The 19,629-nt window shown below is 47.1% G+C and overlaps 1 protein-coding gene across 2 annotated transcripts in view; it reads right to left on the reverse strand.

Annotated features, from left to right (window-relative positions):
• The window catches only part of LOC116983722, a 41,890-nt gene that overhangs the window by 16,602 nt on the left and 5,659 nt on the right, over positions 1-19,629 (reverse strand). For both annotated transcript variants that reach the window (XM_033037496.1, XM_033037497.1), the window contains exons 3-14: positions 16,281-16,395; positions 14,673-14,847; positions 13,202-13,313; positions 11,803-11,909; positions 10,972-11,098; positions 9,097-9,217; positions 6,522-6,607; positions 5,798-5,928; positions 5,168-5,227; positions 3,750-3,816; positions 2,349-2,443; positions 608-736 (exon numbers count right to left, since the gene is read on the reverse strand). In XM_033037496.1, coding sequence (XP_032893387.1) covers positions 608-736; positions 2,349-2,443; positions 3,750-3,816; positions 5,168-5,227; positions 5,798-5,928; positions 6,522-6,607; positions 9,097-9,217; positions 10,972-11,098; positions 11,803-11,909; positions 13,202-13,313; positions 14,673-14,847; positions 16,281-16,395 — 1,325 coding nt within the window. The remainder of the gene's footprint in view (positions 1-607; positions 737-2,348; positions 2,444-3,749; positions 3,817-5,167; positions 5,228-5,797; positions 5,929-6,521; positions 6,608-9,096; positions 9,218-10,971; positions 11,099-11,802; positions 11,910-13,201; positions 13,314-14,672; positions 14,848-16,280; positions 16,396-19,629) is intronic.

Raw genomic sequence — 19,629 nt, forward strand, 5'->3', positions numbered from 1 at the left:
GTATCCACATGTCACTTGCCAGCCTTTCACCCACCACTACCTCTCTCTTCCAGCTTTCTCTCCCCTGCTCCATCCGTCTGAAGCACGATCTCAACCTGAAACATCACCTACCTATCCATGTTCTCCAGAAATGCTACCTGATCCTCTGAGCTACTCCGGCACTTTGTGTGTCCCTTGCCAGATGCTGCCTGACCCGCTGTTAAACTTCCACAGGTCAGCAACACACACCATATATGTGTCAGTAACTAAGCGCTCACTTCGGTCGATTATTTACATAGAACAGTACAGCAAGAGAACAGGCCCTTCGGCCCACAATGTCTGTGGTGAATACCATGCCAAGACCAACTCTTCTCTGCCTGCATGTGGTCCACATCCCTCCCTTCGTCATCCATTCCCTGCGTGTCCACATGCCTACACAAACGTCCCTTACACCCCACCTCTCTTTCTATCTGCATAAGCAGCTGAAGAGTCAGGTTGCAGTGTTTGGTTGCAGTGAGAATGAAGGGGTGCAGGTTTTGCTCACATACTGCGCTGTGATCTACAGGTTGCAGTGTGCGGTCGCATGGGAAGGGGTTGCGGTGGGAGCGAGGCGTGCGAGTTTGCTTACATACTGCGGCGTGATCTGCAGGTGAATGCTCATGTCTCCGAGCCCCAGGTTGAGCTCCCCCGAGCGAGCGATCACTGCACAGTACATGGCTGTGCGCTGCTCCCGTAACATCGCCACCCCACTGGTGTCCTGCAAAAGCAGGCAATTCCTTAATCAAAGAGCAGTCTGACACCTCTCTACAAACAGAGCCGGCAGCAGTCTGGCACATTGCCACCGGCGGGCAAAGCCTGCTTTGGGAAGTGCTCCCCTGTGGCTAACTTCAACAGCACCTTGGACGTTGGGCAGTAACACAGAGCTGGCACCGTGGGCAGTGGGCACAAGTGGCCTGTCACAAACCCCTCCGCTGTGCCTCTTGGGGAGTGAATCATGGTGAAGACACACTGGGTGAAGCGTGGGGTAGAGAGGGTGCACGGGGAGGGTGCAGCTTCAGTGGGTGATGGATGGACGGGGCTGGGGTCTCAGACAGCACCGTGTGAATGAGGGTCACATCGCTGGGCAATTGGTCGCACTTGTAGCCAATGTTTCCTGATGTCATTCTATTGTAGGAGGGGAGGTGAACAATAGCACGTCTCGCCATTGTGTAACGTCACCCATTCCTTCTCTCCAGAGATGCTGCCTGACCCGCTGAGTTAATCCAGCTTTTTGTGTTTATCTTCAGTTTCAGCATCTGCAGTTCCTTCCTACACATTATTCTATAGTCGTGTACATTGCTATTATACAGACCATGGTTACAACGGGCCACCAGAGATACCAGTGGCCAGGCGACCATCACTGATCAACTCCGAGGGAGAGATTGGGCAGTTATTCACTTGTCCCCGATGCCCCACGGCTCAGTGAAGTTTACAACCAGGTCGTTAGCAACGTGCCACACACAGTGACTGCATGATGTACATTATGCAATAGTCTGGTTTTAAATACAATGGTAAATAAATTATCTCAGGAACAGCCACACGACTCCCTTCTTAGTGTAGTTTAGTTTAGACATACAGCGTACAAACAGGCCCTACATCCCACCAAGTCCACACCGACCAGCGTTCACCACAGATGCCATCACAATCCTGCACGCTATGGACATAGAAATTTAGAAACATAGAAAATAGGTGCAGGAGGCCATTCGGCCCTTCGAGGCAGCACCGCCATTCATTGTGATCATGGCTGATCGTCCCCTATCAATAACCCGTGCCTGCCTTCTCCCCATATCCCTTGACTCCACTAGCCCCTAGAACTCTCTCTAACTCTCTCTTAAATCCATCCAGTGACTTGGCCTCCACTGCCCTCTGTGGCAGGGAAGATTTGCGTTTATTTCATACAACATAGAAACAGGCTGAGTCCGTCAACCTTCTGTAGATTAACACCACACCACATACAGTACACACACACACACACACCACATACAGTACACACACCACATACAGTACACACAGACCACAACACTACACTATACACACAACACTACAGTACACACACACAGACCGCCACACACACACAGACACACACACACAGACCGCCACACACACACACACGACAACACTGTGCTTTCACGCCACCTGCTGGTGGTTTCAATCCACTGTCCGCCCAGTTTCTCAGTGGAGTCTTGCCCAACAACAAGTGAAGCAGAAGGTATAGGTTAACAAACAGGATACTTTCCATCTAAAAGACAACCCCGCACAGTCAGATTATTGGCGCCGTACATTGACAGAGGATGCTTACTTTGAGCTATGTACGTAAGGCAATGGCCTACCATGTGGCAGCAGTAGCGTAGAGTTGCGTCTCCGCTTCTGTCCGCCCCGACGGCGGAGATGAACAGCGGGTTCATGCCCAGGCGGCTGAGGCATTCTGGAGAAGAGATGAACACGCACACACCCGTGTAAATGTACAGCATTCCTAACCCCCACGCTGAAACATTACATGTGGTATATTATCTATATATAGCCCAAGAACAATGCAGCACAAGAACTGGCCCTTCGGCCCACAGTGTCTGTGCTGGACATGATTCCAAGACCAACTCTATCTGCCTGCATATCACCAATATCTCTCCGTTCCCTGTGTATCCATGTCCCTATCCCAAAGCCTTTTAAACTCTCTGATCATATCTGCCTCCAGCACCAACACCAGGCTCTCACCACCGTCTGTATAAATAAAACTTGCCCAGGCTTCTCCTTTAAACGTTTCCCCTCTCACTTCAAGCTCTGGCCTCAGGTATTTGACATTTCCACCCCATCTAACCCTCTCATGAGTTTATATACTTCTATCAGGTCTCCCCTCAAGCTCCATCGTTCCAGAGAAAACAATCCACACTTGCCATAGAGTGAGTACAGAGAAGGTTCACCAGACTGATTCCTGGGATGGCAGGACTTTCATATGAAGAAAGACTGGATAGACTCGGCTTGTACTCGCTAGAATTTAGAAGATTGAGGGGGGATCTTATAGAAACTTACAAAATTCTTAAGGGGTTGGACAGGCTAGATGCAGGAAGATTGTTCCCGATGTTGGTGAAGTCCAGAACTAGGGGTCACAGTTTAAGGATAAGAGGGAAGTCTTTTAGGACCGAGATGAGAAAAAAAAATTTCACACAGAGAGTGGTGAATCTGTGGAATTCTCTGCCACAGAATGTAGTTAAGGCCAGTTCATTGGCTATATTTAAGAGGGAGTTAGATGTGGCCCTTGTGGTTAAAGGGATCAAGGGGTATGGAGGGAAGGCAGGTACAGGATACTGAGTTGGATGATCAGCCATGATCATATTGAATGGCGGTGCAGGCTCGAAGGGCCGAATGGCCTACTCCTGCACCTATTTTCTATGTTTCTAATCCAAGTCTGCCCAACCTCTCCCTGTAGTCAATGCCCCCTAATAAACCTGCACCCTCTCCAAAGCCTCCACATCTTTCCTGTGATGGGGCACCCAGAACTGCATGCAATACTCCAAATGTGGCCTGGCCAATGGCAGTTAAAGCTGCGTCATGACTTCCTGACTCTTGTACTCATACCCCGACCAATGAAGTCATTACCAATCTGTCGACTTGTGTTGCCACTTTCAGGGTGTTGTGGACTTGACCCCAAGATCCCTGTGTACATCAGACATGCTGCTTTCTGTGAGTTGTGTGTGTGTGTGTCTCATTGCTCCCAGTCCTCTATGACCACATACCAGCCAGGTTTCTGCCAACTCCCCCGATCGACTGACGCATGTTGCTGCTGTTAGTGGGTCCACCCAACTACAAGGGAGAAACACAGACATGTTTACAAAGGTCACACCAATCTCTTGCTCCATGGGGGACAACTCGCCCTGGGGCAGTGGTCTGTGCACGCTGGTGGCATGGAGGCGCAGCAGTAGAGTTGCTGCCTTACAGGCTCCAGAGACCCGGGTTCGATCCCGACTACAGGTGCTGTCTGTATGGAGTTTGTACCTTCTCCCCGTGACCTGCGTGGGTTTTCTCCGAGATCTTAGGTTTCCTCCCACACTCCAAAGATGTACAGGTTTGTAGGTTAATTGGCTTGGTATAAGTGTAAATTGTCCCTAGTGTGTGTAGGGTAGTGTGCGGGGATCGCCGGTTCGTGCGGACTCAGTGGGCCGAAGGGCCTGTTTCCGCGCTGTCTCTCTAATCTAAACTCTCACACCGCTCCCCAACCTCATCACAAAGTCTGCACCAACACTACCCGAGCTGAGGCTTTGTAGACGAATCCCGAAAACAAGCAGAAGTCAATCATTTGCAGGAAGGAACTGCAGATGCTGGTGCTGGTTTGCACCACAGACTGACACAAAATTGCTGGAGTAACACGGGTCAGGCAGCATCTTTGGAGAAATGAAATGGGTGGCGTTTCGGGTCGAGACATTTTGGGTCGGGCCTTTCCATAGATGCTCCCTGACCCGCTGAGTTACCCCAGCATTTTGTGTCTGTATCAGAAGCAAATCATTCGGTTGATTGCTCATCAAAGAGCAGAGGATATCACAGTCCCACAGTGATATGGGGAACAGGACAGTCTCACTGGATACGGGGCAGGGTGTCATCTCAATGTTGTGTTATTGCTTATTCTCTTTAGAGTGACAATAAAGACAAGATAGAAACAAATAGCATTTAACTAGCATTTTTTCATCATGGCTTATAGCCAAATGAAGTTCTTAAATATATGGTCACTATCAGAAAATAAATTGATAATCCACCAGCAGTGTACTTTGAGTGAAGTGGCCAATATTTATCACTCAAAATACACTGTTCTATTTACCATCTATATCTCTTGTTGCCCTCTGCCCTGACTCTCAGTCTGAAGAAGGGTCTCAATCCTTCTGTGGAATTCTCTGCCTCAGAGGGCGGTGGAGGCAGGTTCTCTGGATACTTTCAAGAGAGAGCTAGATAGGGCTCTTAAAGATAGCGGAGTCAGGGGATATGGGGAGAAGGCAGGGACGGGGAACTGATTGGGGATGATCAGCCATGATCACTTTGAATGGCGGTGCTGGCTCGAAGGGCCGAATGGCCTACTCCTGCACCTATTGTCTATTGTCTTATCCAACTATAGCATGGTCCGTTTGTTCAACGTTAATACAATTTTACTGTCATGTTAACATACCATCATTTCACTTTCTTCCAACTTTACAATGAAATCTATATTGCAACCGCCAATAACCACCTGTGGAAGCAGAAAATACAAAATGGTGAGCAGATGGGTTAAATGTCATTGATTGATTCAGGAAATAAAAATAATTTGATCTTGGTTTGATAACAGCTGTATTTTCTATACTGCTGTTTTTGACATTTATATGTGACATAAAATGTTTTGTTGCAATACCACGAATCAATACCAAATTAGCGGCATAAACCACCCCAGAACCTCACACGTTTTAAGGTTTTTTTGTTCTCTCTATGAAGACAGGAAAAAATGCTTAATTCCCCCCCTTCAAGTTTACTTAACTCAAAGAGACAAAAGTGTTGCTGCCAATTTTGGAGATCCCTGGATGGGTGGGACTGGCAGAATAGGAAGCTCGCGTCAAAACCAGCACTTACCAACTTCACTGTAGAAAGCATCCTGTCACGATGCATCATAGCTTGTTTTAGCAACAGTTCTGCTAAAGACTGCAAGAAACTGCAGAGAGTTGTGGATGTAGCCCAGTCCATCACGCAGACCAGACCATGATTTGATGGTATTCGCCACAGTGTGGTACATGCACAATTAGAACCAAAGATGATGAATGTCACTCACTGGCTTAGCAGGAGCCCCGGCCTTTTCAATAAAGAGTTGTGATGAGGGATTGTAATTGGGTGCTTTCTGCCTGGCTAGTACACGTGCTATCCGACTGCCCACCCTCGCATTGTTCTTGATGAGAGCAATGTCTTCGTTGGAGTTAAGGATTAAAAAGTGGAACCAAGGAAATCTAAACTCGGCCCACCGAATCCACACCACCTATCGATCGCCCGTTCAGTTATCCCGCTTTTTATATCCACTCCCTACGCACTCGGGACAATTTATAGAGGGCCAATTAACCTACAGATCCACACGTCTTTGGGATGTGGGAGAAAACCAGAGCACCCGCTGGAAACCAGAGCGCCTGGAGTAAACCCACGTGGTTACCATGACCAAACTCCACACAGGTTTTCACCAGGGGGAAAGAACGTGTTTAAATTCATTGTGCTTTGATCTGATGAGTTTTCGGTACCACCTCTACTCCCCTCAGCTGTCTGCAGAGGTCTTGAGCAGCATTTAAACTTGTAAACCTACAATTGGCCTCTCTGGATGTGCTCACTTCCTCTGTCCTTGTAGTCTTGTCAGTTTGAAATAAACCCAGTTTAGTTTATTGTCGTGTGCACCGAGGTACAGTGAAAAGCTTTTGTTGCGTGCGATTCAGTCAGTGCAACAAAAGCTTTTCACTGCACCACAGTTTAAGGACAAGCTACGTGCAGGAAATTGGTTCAAATGGGAAGGATACTGATGGCCAGGGAAAGTCCTTCAGTGATCTCGTAAATGCGTTCAAGAATGAAAGGCGTTACATCCTTGCCCCGGATGCCTTTATCCCTGGTGGAGGAGAAACAAGGAGAGTTACGAGATGTGCAGCTCACTGTGCAGTGAATCCAAGCGCGGCCCCCTTAGTCTGACATGTGCACCTTTAACCTCATGCCCCCCTCACCAGGTTAATTCCCAGGATGGCGCGACTGTCATATGTTGATAGAATGGAGCGGCTGGGCTTGTATACTCTGGAATTTAGAAGGATGAGAGGGTATCTTATTGAAACATATAAGATTATTAAGGGATTTGACATGCTAGAGGCAGGAAACATGTTCCCGATGTTGGGGGGAGTGCAGAACCGGGGGCCACAGTTTCAGAATAAGGGGTAGGCCATTTAGAACGGAGAAGAGGAAAAACTTTTTCACCCAGAGAGTTGTGGATCTGTGGAATTCTCTGCCTCAAGAGGGCGGTGGAGGCCGGTTCTCTGGATGCTTTCAAGAGAGAGTTAGATACTCTTAAAGGTAGCGAAGTCAACGGATATAGGGAGAAGGCAGGAACGGGGTACTGATTGGGGATGATCAGCCATGATCACAGTGAATGGCAGTGCTGGCTCGAAGGGCCGAATGGCCTACTCCTGCACCTATTGTCTATAAATAACTTCTCTCTCGAGTCACTAATTCAAACAGATACCAGCGTTCTGATTTATGATTGACCAACCAACGAGGCAGCAGTTTTCTCAAAGCCAGCAGGATGAGCATTTAATCAGGACAAGCCAATGAATGAGAAATATACAAAGTGGAGTCTTGCATGCCTGGGCTTTGTGGCAGATTGATGCATCCTGGGAGTCGCCTCCATTGCAGTAATTGGATGGGTTTCACATCATGGCTGCGATGGTACCAGTTGTCTGGAACTATAGGCTGAGGTTGTCCACCCATTTTAATTCTCGTCAGGAACGATACCGAGGGATGTGTGATTAGTACGGCTGTCAGGGATTATGGGGTGAAGGCAGGAGAACGGGGTTGAGAGGGCAAGATAGATCAGCCATGATTGTATATCTACTCTGCAGAGTAGTCTTGATGGGCCGAATGGCTAATTCTTCTCCTATGACGTATGAACAATAGACAATAGGTGCAGGAGTAGGCCATTCGGCCCTTCGAGCCAGCACTGCCATTCAATGTGATCATGGCTGATCATCCCCAATCAGTACTCCGTTCCAGCCTTCTCCATATATCCCATGACTCTTTTTTACGAGCACTATCTAGCTCTCTCTTGAAAGCATCCAGAGAACCTGCCTCAACCGCCCTCTGAGGCAGAGAATTACACCGACTCACAACTCTCTGTGAGAAAAAATGTTTCCTCGTCTCCGTTCTAAAAGGCTTACTCCTTATTCTTATACTGTGGCCCCTGGTTCTGGACTCCCCCAACATCGGGAACATGTTTCCTGAAGGGATGGGGGATGGGGGATGTTGTTTGGCAAGATCTGGCAGCCCCACAACGTGTATTCCTCGACATGGGTTAAATTAGACTGAAGAAACGTCACCTGTCCATGCCCCACCTCAGATGCTGCCTGACCAGCTGAGTTCCTCCACTACTTTATCTCCACCCTCCCTCCCTCGCTCCCTCCCTCATCCTTATGCTTTGCTCAAGGTCAATCCTCGATTCCCTGCATGATCAGCACCTTCCCCCATCAGCACTTGGCTTGTCGTTCACCAACAGACCCAAGAGCTGTGACTCGGGAGATAAATGTCCTGATTGCTGTAGGTTTTGGCTGCATACATCGCGGACAAATGACTCACACAAGTACTCAGATATTTCTGCAGAAACAAGAAAGGACCCGACCAAAAACGCCACCTATCTATGTTCTCCAGAGATGCGGCCTGACCCAATGAGTTACTCCAGCACTTGTGTCCTCGGGTACCTTTAGTTTAGTTTAGAGAAATAACGCAGAAACATAGAAACATAGAAAATAGGTGCAGGAGTAGGCCATTCGGCCCTTCGAGCCTGCACCGCCATTCAATATGATCATGGCTGATCATCCAACTCAGTATCCCGTACCTGCCTTCTCTCCATATCCCCTGATCCCTCTAGCCACAAGGGCCACCTCTAACTCCCTCTTAAATATAGCCAATGAACTGTGGCCTCAACTACTTTCTGTGGCAGAGAATTCCACAGATTTACCACTCTCTGTGTGGCCCAGAGTCCACACCGACCAACATTTCTCGTACACTAACACCATCCTACACCCTAGGGACAATTTACAAACTTTACTAAAGCCAATTAACCTACAAACCGTCATATCTTCAGAATGTGGGAGCACACAAGCACCAAGGGAAAACCTACACGGTCACGGGGAGAACGTACCAACTCCGTACAGACAGCATCCTTAGTCAGGATGGAACCCGGGTCTCTGCTGCTGTGAGGCAGCAACTCTACCGCTGCGCCACCGTGCTCATCTACATTTGTATCCCTTTCTCTCAGGTTATACAGCTAAGTGGGGAAACCAGCGTGGAATTTCAACCCAGAATACTATTCCTCATGTGCATCGTTGTGTGTCCCACCTTGCCTCCGTCACGGCCTGCTGGATTGCATTGTCAATAACCATGCTCGATGCTGCGTGATCTTCTGGTATAGGGACAGCGATCAGCACTCCACTGTCTTGGCCAATTGCCTGGGCATTGGCTGTGGAAATAAAAACAAAAGCCTTCACTTCATATCAAGCAATTCGCATCTCCCGACATTGAGTATATTTGTCCACCTTGTATTAAGACCCAGTCACCAGGTATGGATGAAATGGGGAACACTTTCATATCGCTGAGTCCGCATAACCAAAGGGAACCGGCATACAAATTACAGAAACGTAGAAGCAAAGAACTGCAGATGCTGGTTTATACCAAAGGTAGACACAAAGTGCTGGAGTGACTCAGTGGGTCAGGCAGCATCTCTGGAGTGAAAAAGACAGTAACGTTTTGAGTCGGGACACTTCTTCAGTCGGACGGTAGGGGGTGGGTGTGAAGAGCTGGTGGCGGGAAACCAGGACCAATCAGGTCCTGTCACTAATTTCTCAGGCCTGGTAGGCCCATTTTTGGCCAAAGGTGTGATCTCAAGAGAAAGCTGCCTGACCTGCTGAGTTACTGCAGCACTTTGTGTCTATCTAGTTATACAAATTACATCTACTCCTCTTGATTTAAAGTAGAGAAAGATTATATATAAAAGGACACAGAGTGCTGGAGTAACTCAGCTTGTCAGGCAGCATCTCTGGAAAACATGGATAGGTGACGTTTTGGGTCAGGACCCTTCTTCAAACTGGAGACTGAAGAGGGATCTTGACCCGAAACATCAACAATCATGTTCACAAGAGACGTTGCCAGACCCGCTGAGTTATTCCAGCACTTTGTGCCTTTATTTGTAAACCAGCATCTGCAGTTCCTTGTTTCTAAGATTCGATATCACGTGGTACACACTATTTTAAACTCATTAAGTCCATGGTTTCCAAGCCTCAATCTCCCAATAATTTCTCAGAAGGTGTCTGTGAAAGCCGACTTGCAGAATAACATGACCAGGCACATGGATTTGCAGGGAATAGACGGATTATTGATCAGGTGCCGACAGAGGAGATTAGTTTAACGGCATCATATTCAGCACAGACTTTGTGGGTCGAATGACCTATGCCTGTCCTGTACTATTCTATGTTCAATATGTTCTATGGTTTGCGGGTTTTGGTCTTAATGGAAAGATTTAAACAACTGTTTAATCAAAATCAATAAGTTCATATATATGTAATCACTGCCATGACAACACAAGCATTTCTTGAATCTTTCTCTTTGCATTCAGATGTCCACAAACAGAATGACATTGTCCAGGGATCCCGACAGTCCTTTCAGGTCAGACACTTGCACCTCCTCCAACCTCATCTGCTGTATCCGTTGTTCAAGATGTGGACTCTTATACATCGGCGAGACCAAACGTAGACTGGGCGATCGTTTCGCTAAACACCTTCGCTCAGTCCGCCTGATCTCCTGGTTGCCAAACACTTTAATTCTCCTTCCCATTCCTACACTGACCTCCCTGTCCTGGGTCTCCTCCATTGTCAGAGTGAGGCCAAATGCAAATTTGAGGAACAGCATCTCACCACAGTGGCACAGCGGTAGAGTTGCTGCCTTACAGCGCCAGAGACCTGGGTTCGATCCTGACTATAGCTGCTGTCCATATGGAGTTTGCATATTCTCCCTGTGACCACGGGGGTTTTCTCCGGGATCTCCAGTTTCCTCCCACACTCCAATGACGTACAGGTTTGTAGGTTAATTGGCTTGGTATAATTGTAAATTTTCCCTAGTGTGTGTAGGACAGTGCAAGTGTGCGGGGATGACTGGTCGGCACGGACTTGGAGGGCCGAAGGGCCTGCTTCCACGCTGTATCTCGAAACTAAACCTCACCAATAAGTTTGGCTGCTTCCTCTTCATCCGTGACATTGTAAGGAGATTGAAAGCCACTTTTTGGAAGAAAGAATGCTGGGAATTCACACGTTTGGCCAAATGTGGCCACACAGACCCCGTTGGTCTCCTAAAGTAATCAAAATAGGATGTTAGTTTGTCCACAATGTGAGTGGTTCACTACAAGGAGGAGGTCAAGAAGAAGGGACCCGACCTGAAACGTCACCAGTCCATGTTCTCAGGAGATGCTGCCTTACCCGCTGAGTTACTCCAGCACTTTGTGTTCTTTGGTTTACTGCAACTTTTTTTTCTTCCTTCATCACTAGCTGCCCAGGGCAGGTTCAGATTGAACTGTGTAGGAAAGAACTGCAGATGCTGGTTTAAATCGAAGGTAGATACAAAATGCTGGAGTAACTGGAGTAGCGGGACAGGCAGCATCTCTGGAGAGAAGGAAAGGGTGACGTTTCGGTTCGAGACCCTTTTTCAGATTGAACTGTATTCTTCCACGTTCCATCACCACCCAACTATCCTAATGTCATTTCATTACCAACCCTAGCTCTGAGGAAAGTACCTTCGAGAAGTTTATTAAAGATACTTGCAATTTTTTCTGTGCTGTTATTATTCACTGTTACGGTTAAAACAAACATCACTTTTACCAGGATCCATCCATCAGAACAGCAGAACTCTGAAGAAGGGTCTCGACCTGAAACGTCACCCATTCCTTCTCTCCAGAGATGCTGCCTGTCCCGCTGAGTTACTCCAGTTATTTTGTGTCTATCTTCAGCAGAACTCTAAGTTGGTGTTAATGGGACAGTGTGCCTTCAGGAATATTACCAAGTATTCCAATGTTCTTCCAATATCCAGGATGGATTTGACTCCGGCTGAAACCACGGCCATAGGAGTGCGACCCAACTCTGTCAGATCTGTACTGATATCCAGTGCTGTAAAAATAATAAGGAGGTAACAGCATTTGTCAGGTCTCGGCCAGTTACTTCATCGCCAGCCTAAATTTTAATGTGTCTCAAGAAACAAGCGCAAACAGTATGTATAAACAAGAATTAATAAATTAATAAGAATAAATTAATACTGAAGAATGGTCTTGACCCAAAATGTCACCTATCCATGTTCTCCAGAGATGCTGTCTGACCCGTTGAGTTACTCCAGCATTTTGTGTCTATTTTCTTTCACAAAATATATACATAGATACCGTTACATGCTCCACGGAGTATACTTATACTGTGATATCCTTCCCTTCCGAGTCTATTGGCACTTTACCACTCTGTCCCAGAATGAAGATTTATGCTGTAATCCCCTCCCCATCACTGAGTATATCAGTACTTTGAAACAATGTCTTGGACTGATTATATTGGTAGTCATACTCTTGTTGGTTACAGTATATTCATAATGAAGGCTCCTGACCCAAAATGTCACCTATCCATCTTCTCCAGAGATAGACACAAAATGTCGGAGTAACTCAGCCAGACAGGCAGCATCTCTGGAGAAAAGGAGTAGGTGACGTTTCGGGTCGTTCCAAGATGCTGTCAGATCTACTGAGTTACTCCAGCACTTTGTGTGTTTTTTTGTAAACCAGTATCTGCAGTTCCTTGCCTCTGTGATCCTCTTTCCTGGATTCATGAAGGTAAGGTGAGAGGTTCAGGGTTTAAAGGAGAAACATGAGGGCAAGTTTATTACAGAGGGTGGTGGGAACATGCTGGTGATGGTGGATGAAGATATGATCAGAGCGTTTAAGAGCCTTTAGGATAGGCACATGGATATCTGTACTGTAAAATGCTCTGATGGATTATTAATCTGAATTTGTGGTGTTAAAGGATCTAATTTGAGATAAATCAGATGCAATACTTTCTCTATATCGAGTGCATCAGTACTGTAATACTCTCTCCCCAGGCCCTCGGATAGGAGTAGAATTAGGCCATTCGGCCCATCAAGTCTACTCCGCAATTCAATCATGGCTGATTTATCTCTCCCTCCTAACCCCATTCTCTTGCCTTCTCCCCATCTGACACCTGTACTAATCAAAAATCTATCCATCTCTGCCTTAAACATATCCACTGACGGCCTCCATAGACTTCTGTGGCAAAGAATTCCACAGATTCACCACAATTATCCCACCTGGATAGCTTGTATCTGTGCCAAAACATTTCACCCAATTAATCTCTCATTATGCTCGAGCACAGGCCTGGGATATTTGGGAAAGATCTCACAAAGCTCTTACTGTTTTGTCCATCGCGATGGACTCCCCCGATGCCGCCAGTCACGAGTACAGGAATGCCGACCTTGTGGGCCGCCACCATCGTAGCCGAAACGGTCGTCCCACCAGACAGGCCCTGACAGAGAATAATCCAATAAGTCCCCCTCCTCCGCTTTAAAATGCTAACAACTCAATAAGATGCAAAACAGTTGGCATAAAATACAAACTCTGGGAAATTTATTCTATGCATGTTTTTGCGACTAGTACACAGTCTTCTGCTCATTTATATGAGCCAACAGCCTCCATGATAATTCTCAGCAGCAATGCGCTGCTACAGTGCCCCTTACTACACTCACTGTACACTCACAACATGCAGTCCAAGTGTGCGCGAACTCCACTTACAGGTTTGCAGTGGACACTGTCGTAGTGGGCTAGATCTCCAATAATGATGAGACAGAATGCAGGAGAGAGAGAGAGAGAGAGAGCTTGGTAACATTGGAGTCAAAAGAACACATTATTTCTCTAACTTCAAGTAACCCCTGCATTCCCTCTCTCTCCATCCCTCCCCCACCCAAGTCGCACCAGCTTCTCGTTCACGCCTAGCAAACAGCCTTTCCTTCATCGTTGTTTACTTTTATTGCATATCTTTCATTCATTTGGTCGATATCTCTCGGCATCACCATCTATATCTCGTTTCCCTTTCTCCCGACTCTCAGTCTGAAGACCCAAAACGTCACCCATTCCTTCTCTCCAGAGATGCTGCCTGTCCCCCTGAGTTCCTCCAATATTTTGTGTCCAACCTCTCCCTCAACGTCAAGATGTAGGAGCTCGTTATTGACTCCAGGAAGTAGGGTGGTGTCCACTCCCTAGTCAGCATCAATGGTGCTGAAGTGGAGACGGTCGAGAGCTATTGAATGGACCTCTCATAAGCTGAGGATGTAGTCCTGATCTCCCAATCCACCTCATTGCAGCCCTTGCAGTTTTTTTTAGTCTGCACTTTCTCTGTAGCTGTAACATTGCAACACTATATTCTGCATGCTGGTTATTTTTCTCTTTGTTTCAACTACATGCTGTAGTTGTGTCGGGCTTGATTGTAATCATGTATAGAGTGATCTGCCTGGATAGTACGCAAACAAACGTTCTCACTGTATCCCGTTACACGCTCTTCCACCACTGCATGGAAGACATTTATATTCATTTTTAGTTTTCGTTTTTTTTGTTTCAGAGATACAGCTCGGAAACAGGCCCTTCGGCCCACCGAATCCACACCGACCCCAGCACATTAACACTACCCTAGGGACAATTTATACTTATACCAAGCCAATTAACCTACAAACCTGTACGTTTTTGGAGTGTGGGAGGAAACCGAAGTTCTCGGAGAAAACCCACGTGGACACAGGGAGGACGTACAAACCCCATACATACAGCGCCCGTAGTCGGGATGTTGCAAGCGCTGTAAGGCAGCAACTCCACTGCTGTGCCACCGTGCTCTCACCTTGCTAAGGACGTAGGGAAGGTCCCGGCGAGATATTTTCACAGTTTCCTTGCTCTCTGCCAGGTACTCCAGGTCACTCTCCGACAGTCCCACGTGCACTTTGCCTTTGACGATGCCAACAGTTGCAGGAACTGCACCATGCTCCATCACTATCTGTTCAACCTCCTTAGCCGTGCTGGAACAGATCAGGGAAACCTTGGATCAAAACTATGGTAGATGTTTATTTCAATGAGCCTGCACTAGGGCAGCGGTTTTGAACAGAAGCCAATTAACCTACAAACCTGCACGTCTTTGGAATGTGGGAGCAATCCAGAGCACGCGGAGAAAAACCCTCGCGGTCACAGGGAGAACATGCAAACTCCGTACAGACAGCACCCATGGTCAGGATCGAACCCGGGTCACTGGCGCAGTAAGGCAGCAACTGTATTGCTGTGCCACTGTGCCACCCTGTTCCATCAGGTTATAACTGACAGCCCCATAGCAGAAGTGTCCACGTCGCGGGGCTGGAAACTGGGTGTATCCTGAGCTAATTCTGCTAACACCATCATCTATTACAACAAGTGATGGCTCCCACTGATTGTCGCCGGAAGCTCGTGTCCTTTTCAGGACGAACGATGACAGCGATGTTAACATTTGTAACATAGAAGATGGACACGAAAGATGAAGAATAATAACTGACTTACATCTACTACATTTTTATCAGATAGGATTTCCCAAAATCTTTACTGGAAATGTAGGATTACTTTCTGTAAATCATTATTTTTCAGGCCAATCATGAAGTAATGATCTTCCGATATTAGCCCAAGGCACAAACCCTTCCGATCAGTAACCTCGTAACCACAACAATCCGTGTTCATATTTCACAAAAGGTGTTTTAATTCTTGGCAAGAGTCGGCTTTTACAGATGGCAGATTCTCTTTGTGGGAGAGTTTGGGTTGTACTGTGTTCATGAACACCAGTGTCGTCTCAGACTCCCCAATCCAGTACCTTCTCACAAACCAAGCATAGACCAGGTGGCTGTGTCGAAGAACACTTGACTTCAGTCCACCAGAGCCTGTGGGATATCCCCCTATGCTAACTGTTTTAAACCCCCTCCCCATACCAACCTTTCAGTCCTGGGCCTCCTCCATTGCCAGAGTGAGTCCATACACAAACTGAAGGAACAACACCTCGTATTCTGCACGAGCAGCTTACAGCCGAATGGTACGATCATTGAATTTGCCAATTTTAAGTAAGACCTCCCTGCCCCTTCTCTCGTCACTGTGCCCCTATATCATTCTCTTTGGCTTTACATTTAATTCCTCTTATCTGGCATCCTTTTACGTTTCCAGTCTTTGTCACTCGCTCCACCCATCTGCCAATCTACTCCCCCCCTCCCCATCACCTGCATCCTCCTATCACTTGCCAGACTTTGTCCCACCCCCACTTATCTTTCAGCTTTCTCCCCCCCACAACTATCAGTCTGAAGAAGGGTCCAGACCCTAAATGTCTTCTGTCCATTCCCGCCACAGATGCCGCCTGATTCGCTGAGTTCCTCCAGCACTTTGTGTTTTGCTCAACATTCCAGCATCTGCAGTTCTTTGTGTCTCTGTCACACCATCCACTTACGTCAGGTTTTCAGGATAGGGCATGCCATGTGTGATGATGGTACTCTCCAAAGCCACCACTGCCTTCTGACTGGCAATTGCTTTCGACACCTCTGGGTGCAGCTTAAGAAGCCCATCTGTGACAAGCAAACAGCAAGCATTTATTCTTCATTCACAGTATTTTGTTCAGTGTTATTTAGACCATTCCCCTCACACAAGAGAAGCCAGCTCCCAAGCCCACTATGATCACCCCCTCACTATCTAGAGATGGCCACAGATGATCCACAAAGCTCAAATGCCAATGCTAACAGTTGAGAATTACGACGTGCTGAACAATTACTAGTTGAACAATTACAACTTACAGAAGGCATTTAAACAGATATATGGATAGGAAAGGTTTAGAAGGATATGACCCAAATGCAGGCAGACGAGTCAAGCTCAGCGTTTAACACCATAGACCCCTCAAAGCTGGCCTCCAAATTGTACAACCTCCACTTGTGCCCATCCCTGTGCAAGTGGATCCACAATTTCCCGACCTGCAGACCACAGGTGGTGCGTGTGGGCCATCACATGTCATCCTCCCTCACCCTCAACACTGGGGCCCCCCAGGGTTGTGTGCTGAGCCCTCTGCTGTATTCTCTCTACACCCACGACTGCAAGGCCATCTCAGACTCGAACATCATAGTCAAGTTTGCCGATGACACAGCAGTGGTAGGCCCAATCTCAAACAATGATGAGGCAGCCTACCACTCTGAATTCATCCACCTGGCAAACTGTTGTAGGGAGAATAACCTGGAGCTGAACACCTCCACGACCAAGGAGCTCATAGTGGACTTCTCCAGGAAGCAGCAGAGGAGTTTCCTCCCCCTCAGCATAAACGGGGCCCAGGTGGAGAGGGTGGAGAGCTTCAGGTACCTCGGCATCCACATCTCCCAGGACCTGACATGGTCACACCACCTCAGCAGCCTGGTAAAGAAGGCCAACCAGCGTCTTTACCATCTCAGACAGCTGAGGGAATTCAAGCTCCCCCTCAGGGTGCTCAAGAACTTCTACACCCATACTGTGGAGAGCATCCTGAGTGGGAGCATCATCACCTGGAGGGGGAACACCACCAAGAGGGACCAACTGGCTCTGAGGAGGGTGGTTCGCTCAGCTGAGCGGACCATCAAAACCACCCTTCCCAACCTGCAGGACATCTACACCAAGCGCTGCAGGTCAAGAGCCAGGAGGATTATCCAGGACCACACTCACCCCAACAACAGACTGTTTTCCCTGCTGCCCTCAGGGAAACGGTACCGGCTGCTCAGGGCCAACACGGAGAGAATGAGGAGGAGTTTCTTTCCCCAGGCCATGAGACTGCTGAACGAGGACTGAGTGTCGCCCTCCCCCCCACCCAGCCCCCCAACACCCAAACCCTCCCCACCAGCACCTGCACCCCCGCCCAAATCCCCCGCCCCGCCCCGCCTCGCTACCATCAAACACACACACACGGGACTGAACTGGATGGAACATGCTGTCATCACAGGTGTTCCACGGCACTTGTCACTTTGCTTGTAACAGCACTACTTGTTATGTGGTATATTTATGGGGTATGTGTTATATGTGGGTATTGTTGTATGTGGGTTATGTGGTATATTTATGGGGTATGTGTTATATGTGGGTATTGTTGTATGTGGGTTATGTGGTATCTATGGGGTACATATTTATTATGTGTTATATGTGGGTATTATTTTATGTGGGTTATGTGTAAGTGGGGAACCATGCACAATTGGACAGGCACTTAAGCATTTCACTACTGGTTATACCAGTATAATTGAGTATGTGACCAATAAACTTGAATTGAATTGAATTGAAGCCTAAAATGCCAACTTGGTCAGCATGGACAAGGGCCCGTTTCAATGCTGTATAGATCTAGGACTTCTAATTTTTTTCAGGATCCATTTTGTGATTCACAAAAGCTATAACCCAAAAATAGCCTTTTGTGTGAAAAGAAGCAAAACTGCTCGCCTTAAAATGCTTTAGCACATCCAGAAACGAGAGAATAATCTACGTAAATTAAGGGCTGTATGAGATTTTAAGGTCTTATTCATGTGAGTGCGGGAAGAGGTCAAGTCTAGGTCGTCAAATCTAGCAAGGGTTGGTCTTGGATTTGAACACATTCCTTTTGTCTCCCAAGTCTATTTCGTATTTAACACATAATTTTCTCCCTGTACGTTATAAAGATAAAGGTGGTCTTGGAGGAAAGGATGCTCCTCAAACTGCAGAGCAGCTCACGCACTCTATGACACACTAGTCAACCTGAGGAGCACTTTCAGCAACAGACTGGTTCTCCAAGATGCAGCACAGAACGCCACAGGAGATCCTTCTTCCCTGTGGCTATCAAACTGTACAACTCCTCCCCTTTCTGTCGTGGGGTACTCTGACGTCCCTTCCCAAACCTTTGCACATCCCCAATCCTTTCCACTCGTCACTTTAATTTCATGTTTAATATATCTTGTGTTTTATGACTGTTGGCAGATCAATTTCCCTCCTGGGATAAATAAAGTTCTATTGTATTGTAACTTAAAAAATAATTAGGCATGAGAGTGAAAAAGCACATCAGAGTACAATTACACAGGCAATGAAACTAAATAAAGTTGTTGAGAGTCATCCTGCTCAGGATTGGGGCAGTGTTCAATGTAATTCGCTGGAGGGATTTAAGGGCCTGTCCCACTTAGGCTATTTTTAGGCGACTGGACCCCCCTTCGACGTAAAATTTGAAATAGAATCATTACTTTAACGACAACAACAAAAAACCGAAGTCATCACCGGCGACAACCTACGTCACCTGGCGACAACTATGACAGCACCTACGTCAGGAGAAGTCAAGCTACGCCCATTGGCGTCAAACCCACTGTTGCCGACTGTCTCAGAAATCTTTTCAACATGTTGAAAATCCAGCGGCGACCAGATAGACGCTACGAATCTTTGGGCGACTGAGACTACTCACGACTATACAGGCGACACCCTGGCGTAGTCGCCTGTAGTTACCTAAAATAAATCGCCTAGGTGGGACAGGCCCTTTACTGTGCTGTAAACCTACTCACATTGAACAGTGGCCTTGAGAAAAATGCCCCATCTTGAACAATAAAATGTGTAGGTAGGAACTGCAGATGCTGGTGTAAACCAAAGATAGACACAAAAAGCTGGAGTAACTCAGCGGGACAGGCAGCATCTCTGGAAAGAAGGAATCAGTGACTTTTCGGGTCGAGACCCTTCTTCAGACAATAAAATGTTTGATTATTATTATAATTAGAATTGAGAGAAAAAAGACTGCAAAATACTGAAAGCCAAGGCAAGCGTTAAAAAAAGGATTGAATAGAATACTAAAA

The sequence above is a fragment of the Amblyraja radiata genome, chromosome 19 (genome assembly GCF_010909765.2).
Source record: "Amblyraja radiata isolate CabotCenter1 chromosome 19, sAmbRad1.1.pri, whole genome shotgun sequence".
NCBI classification, from domain to species: Eukaryota; Metazoa; Chordata; class Chondrichthyes; order Rajiformes; family Rajidae; genus Amblyraja; species Amblyraja radiata.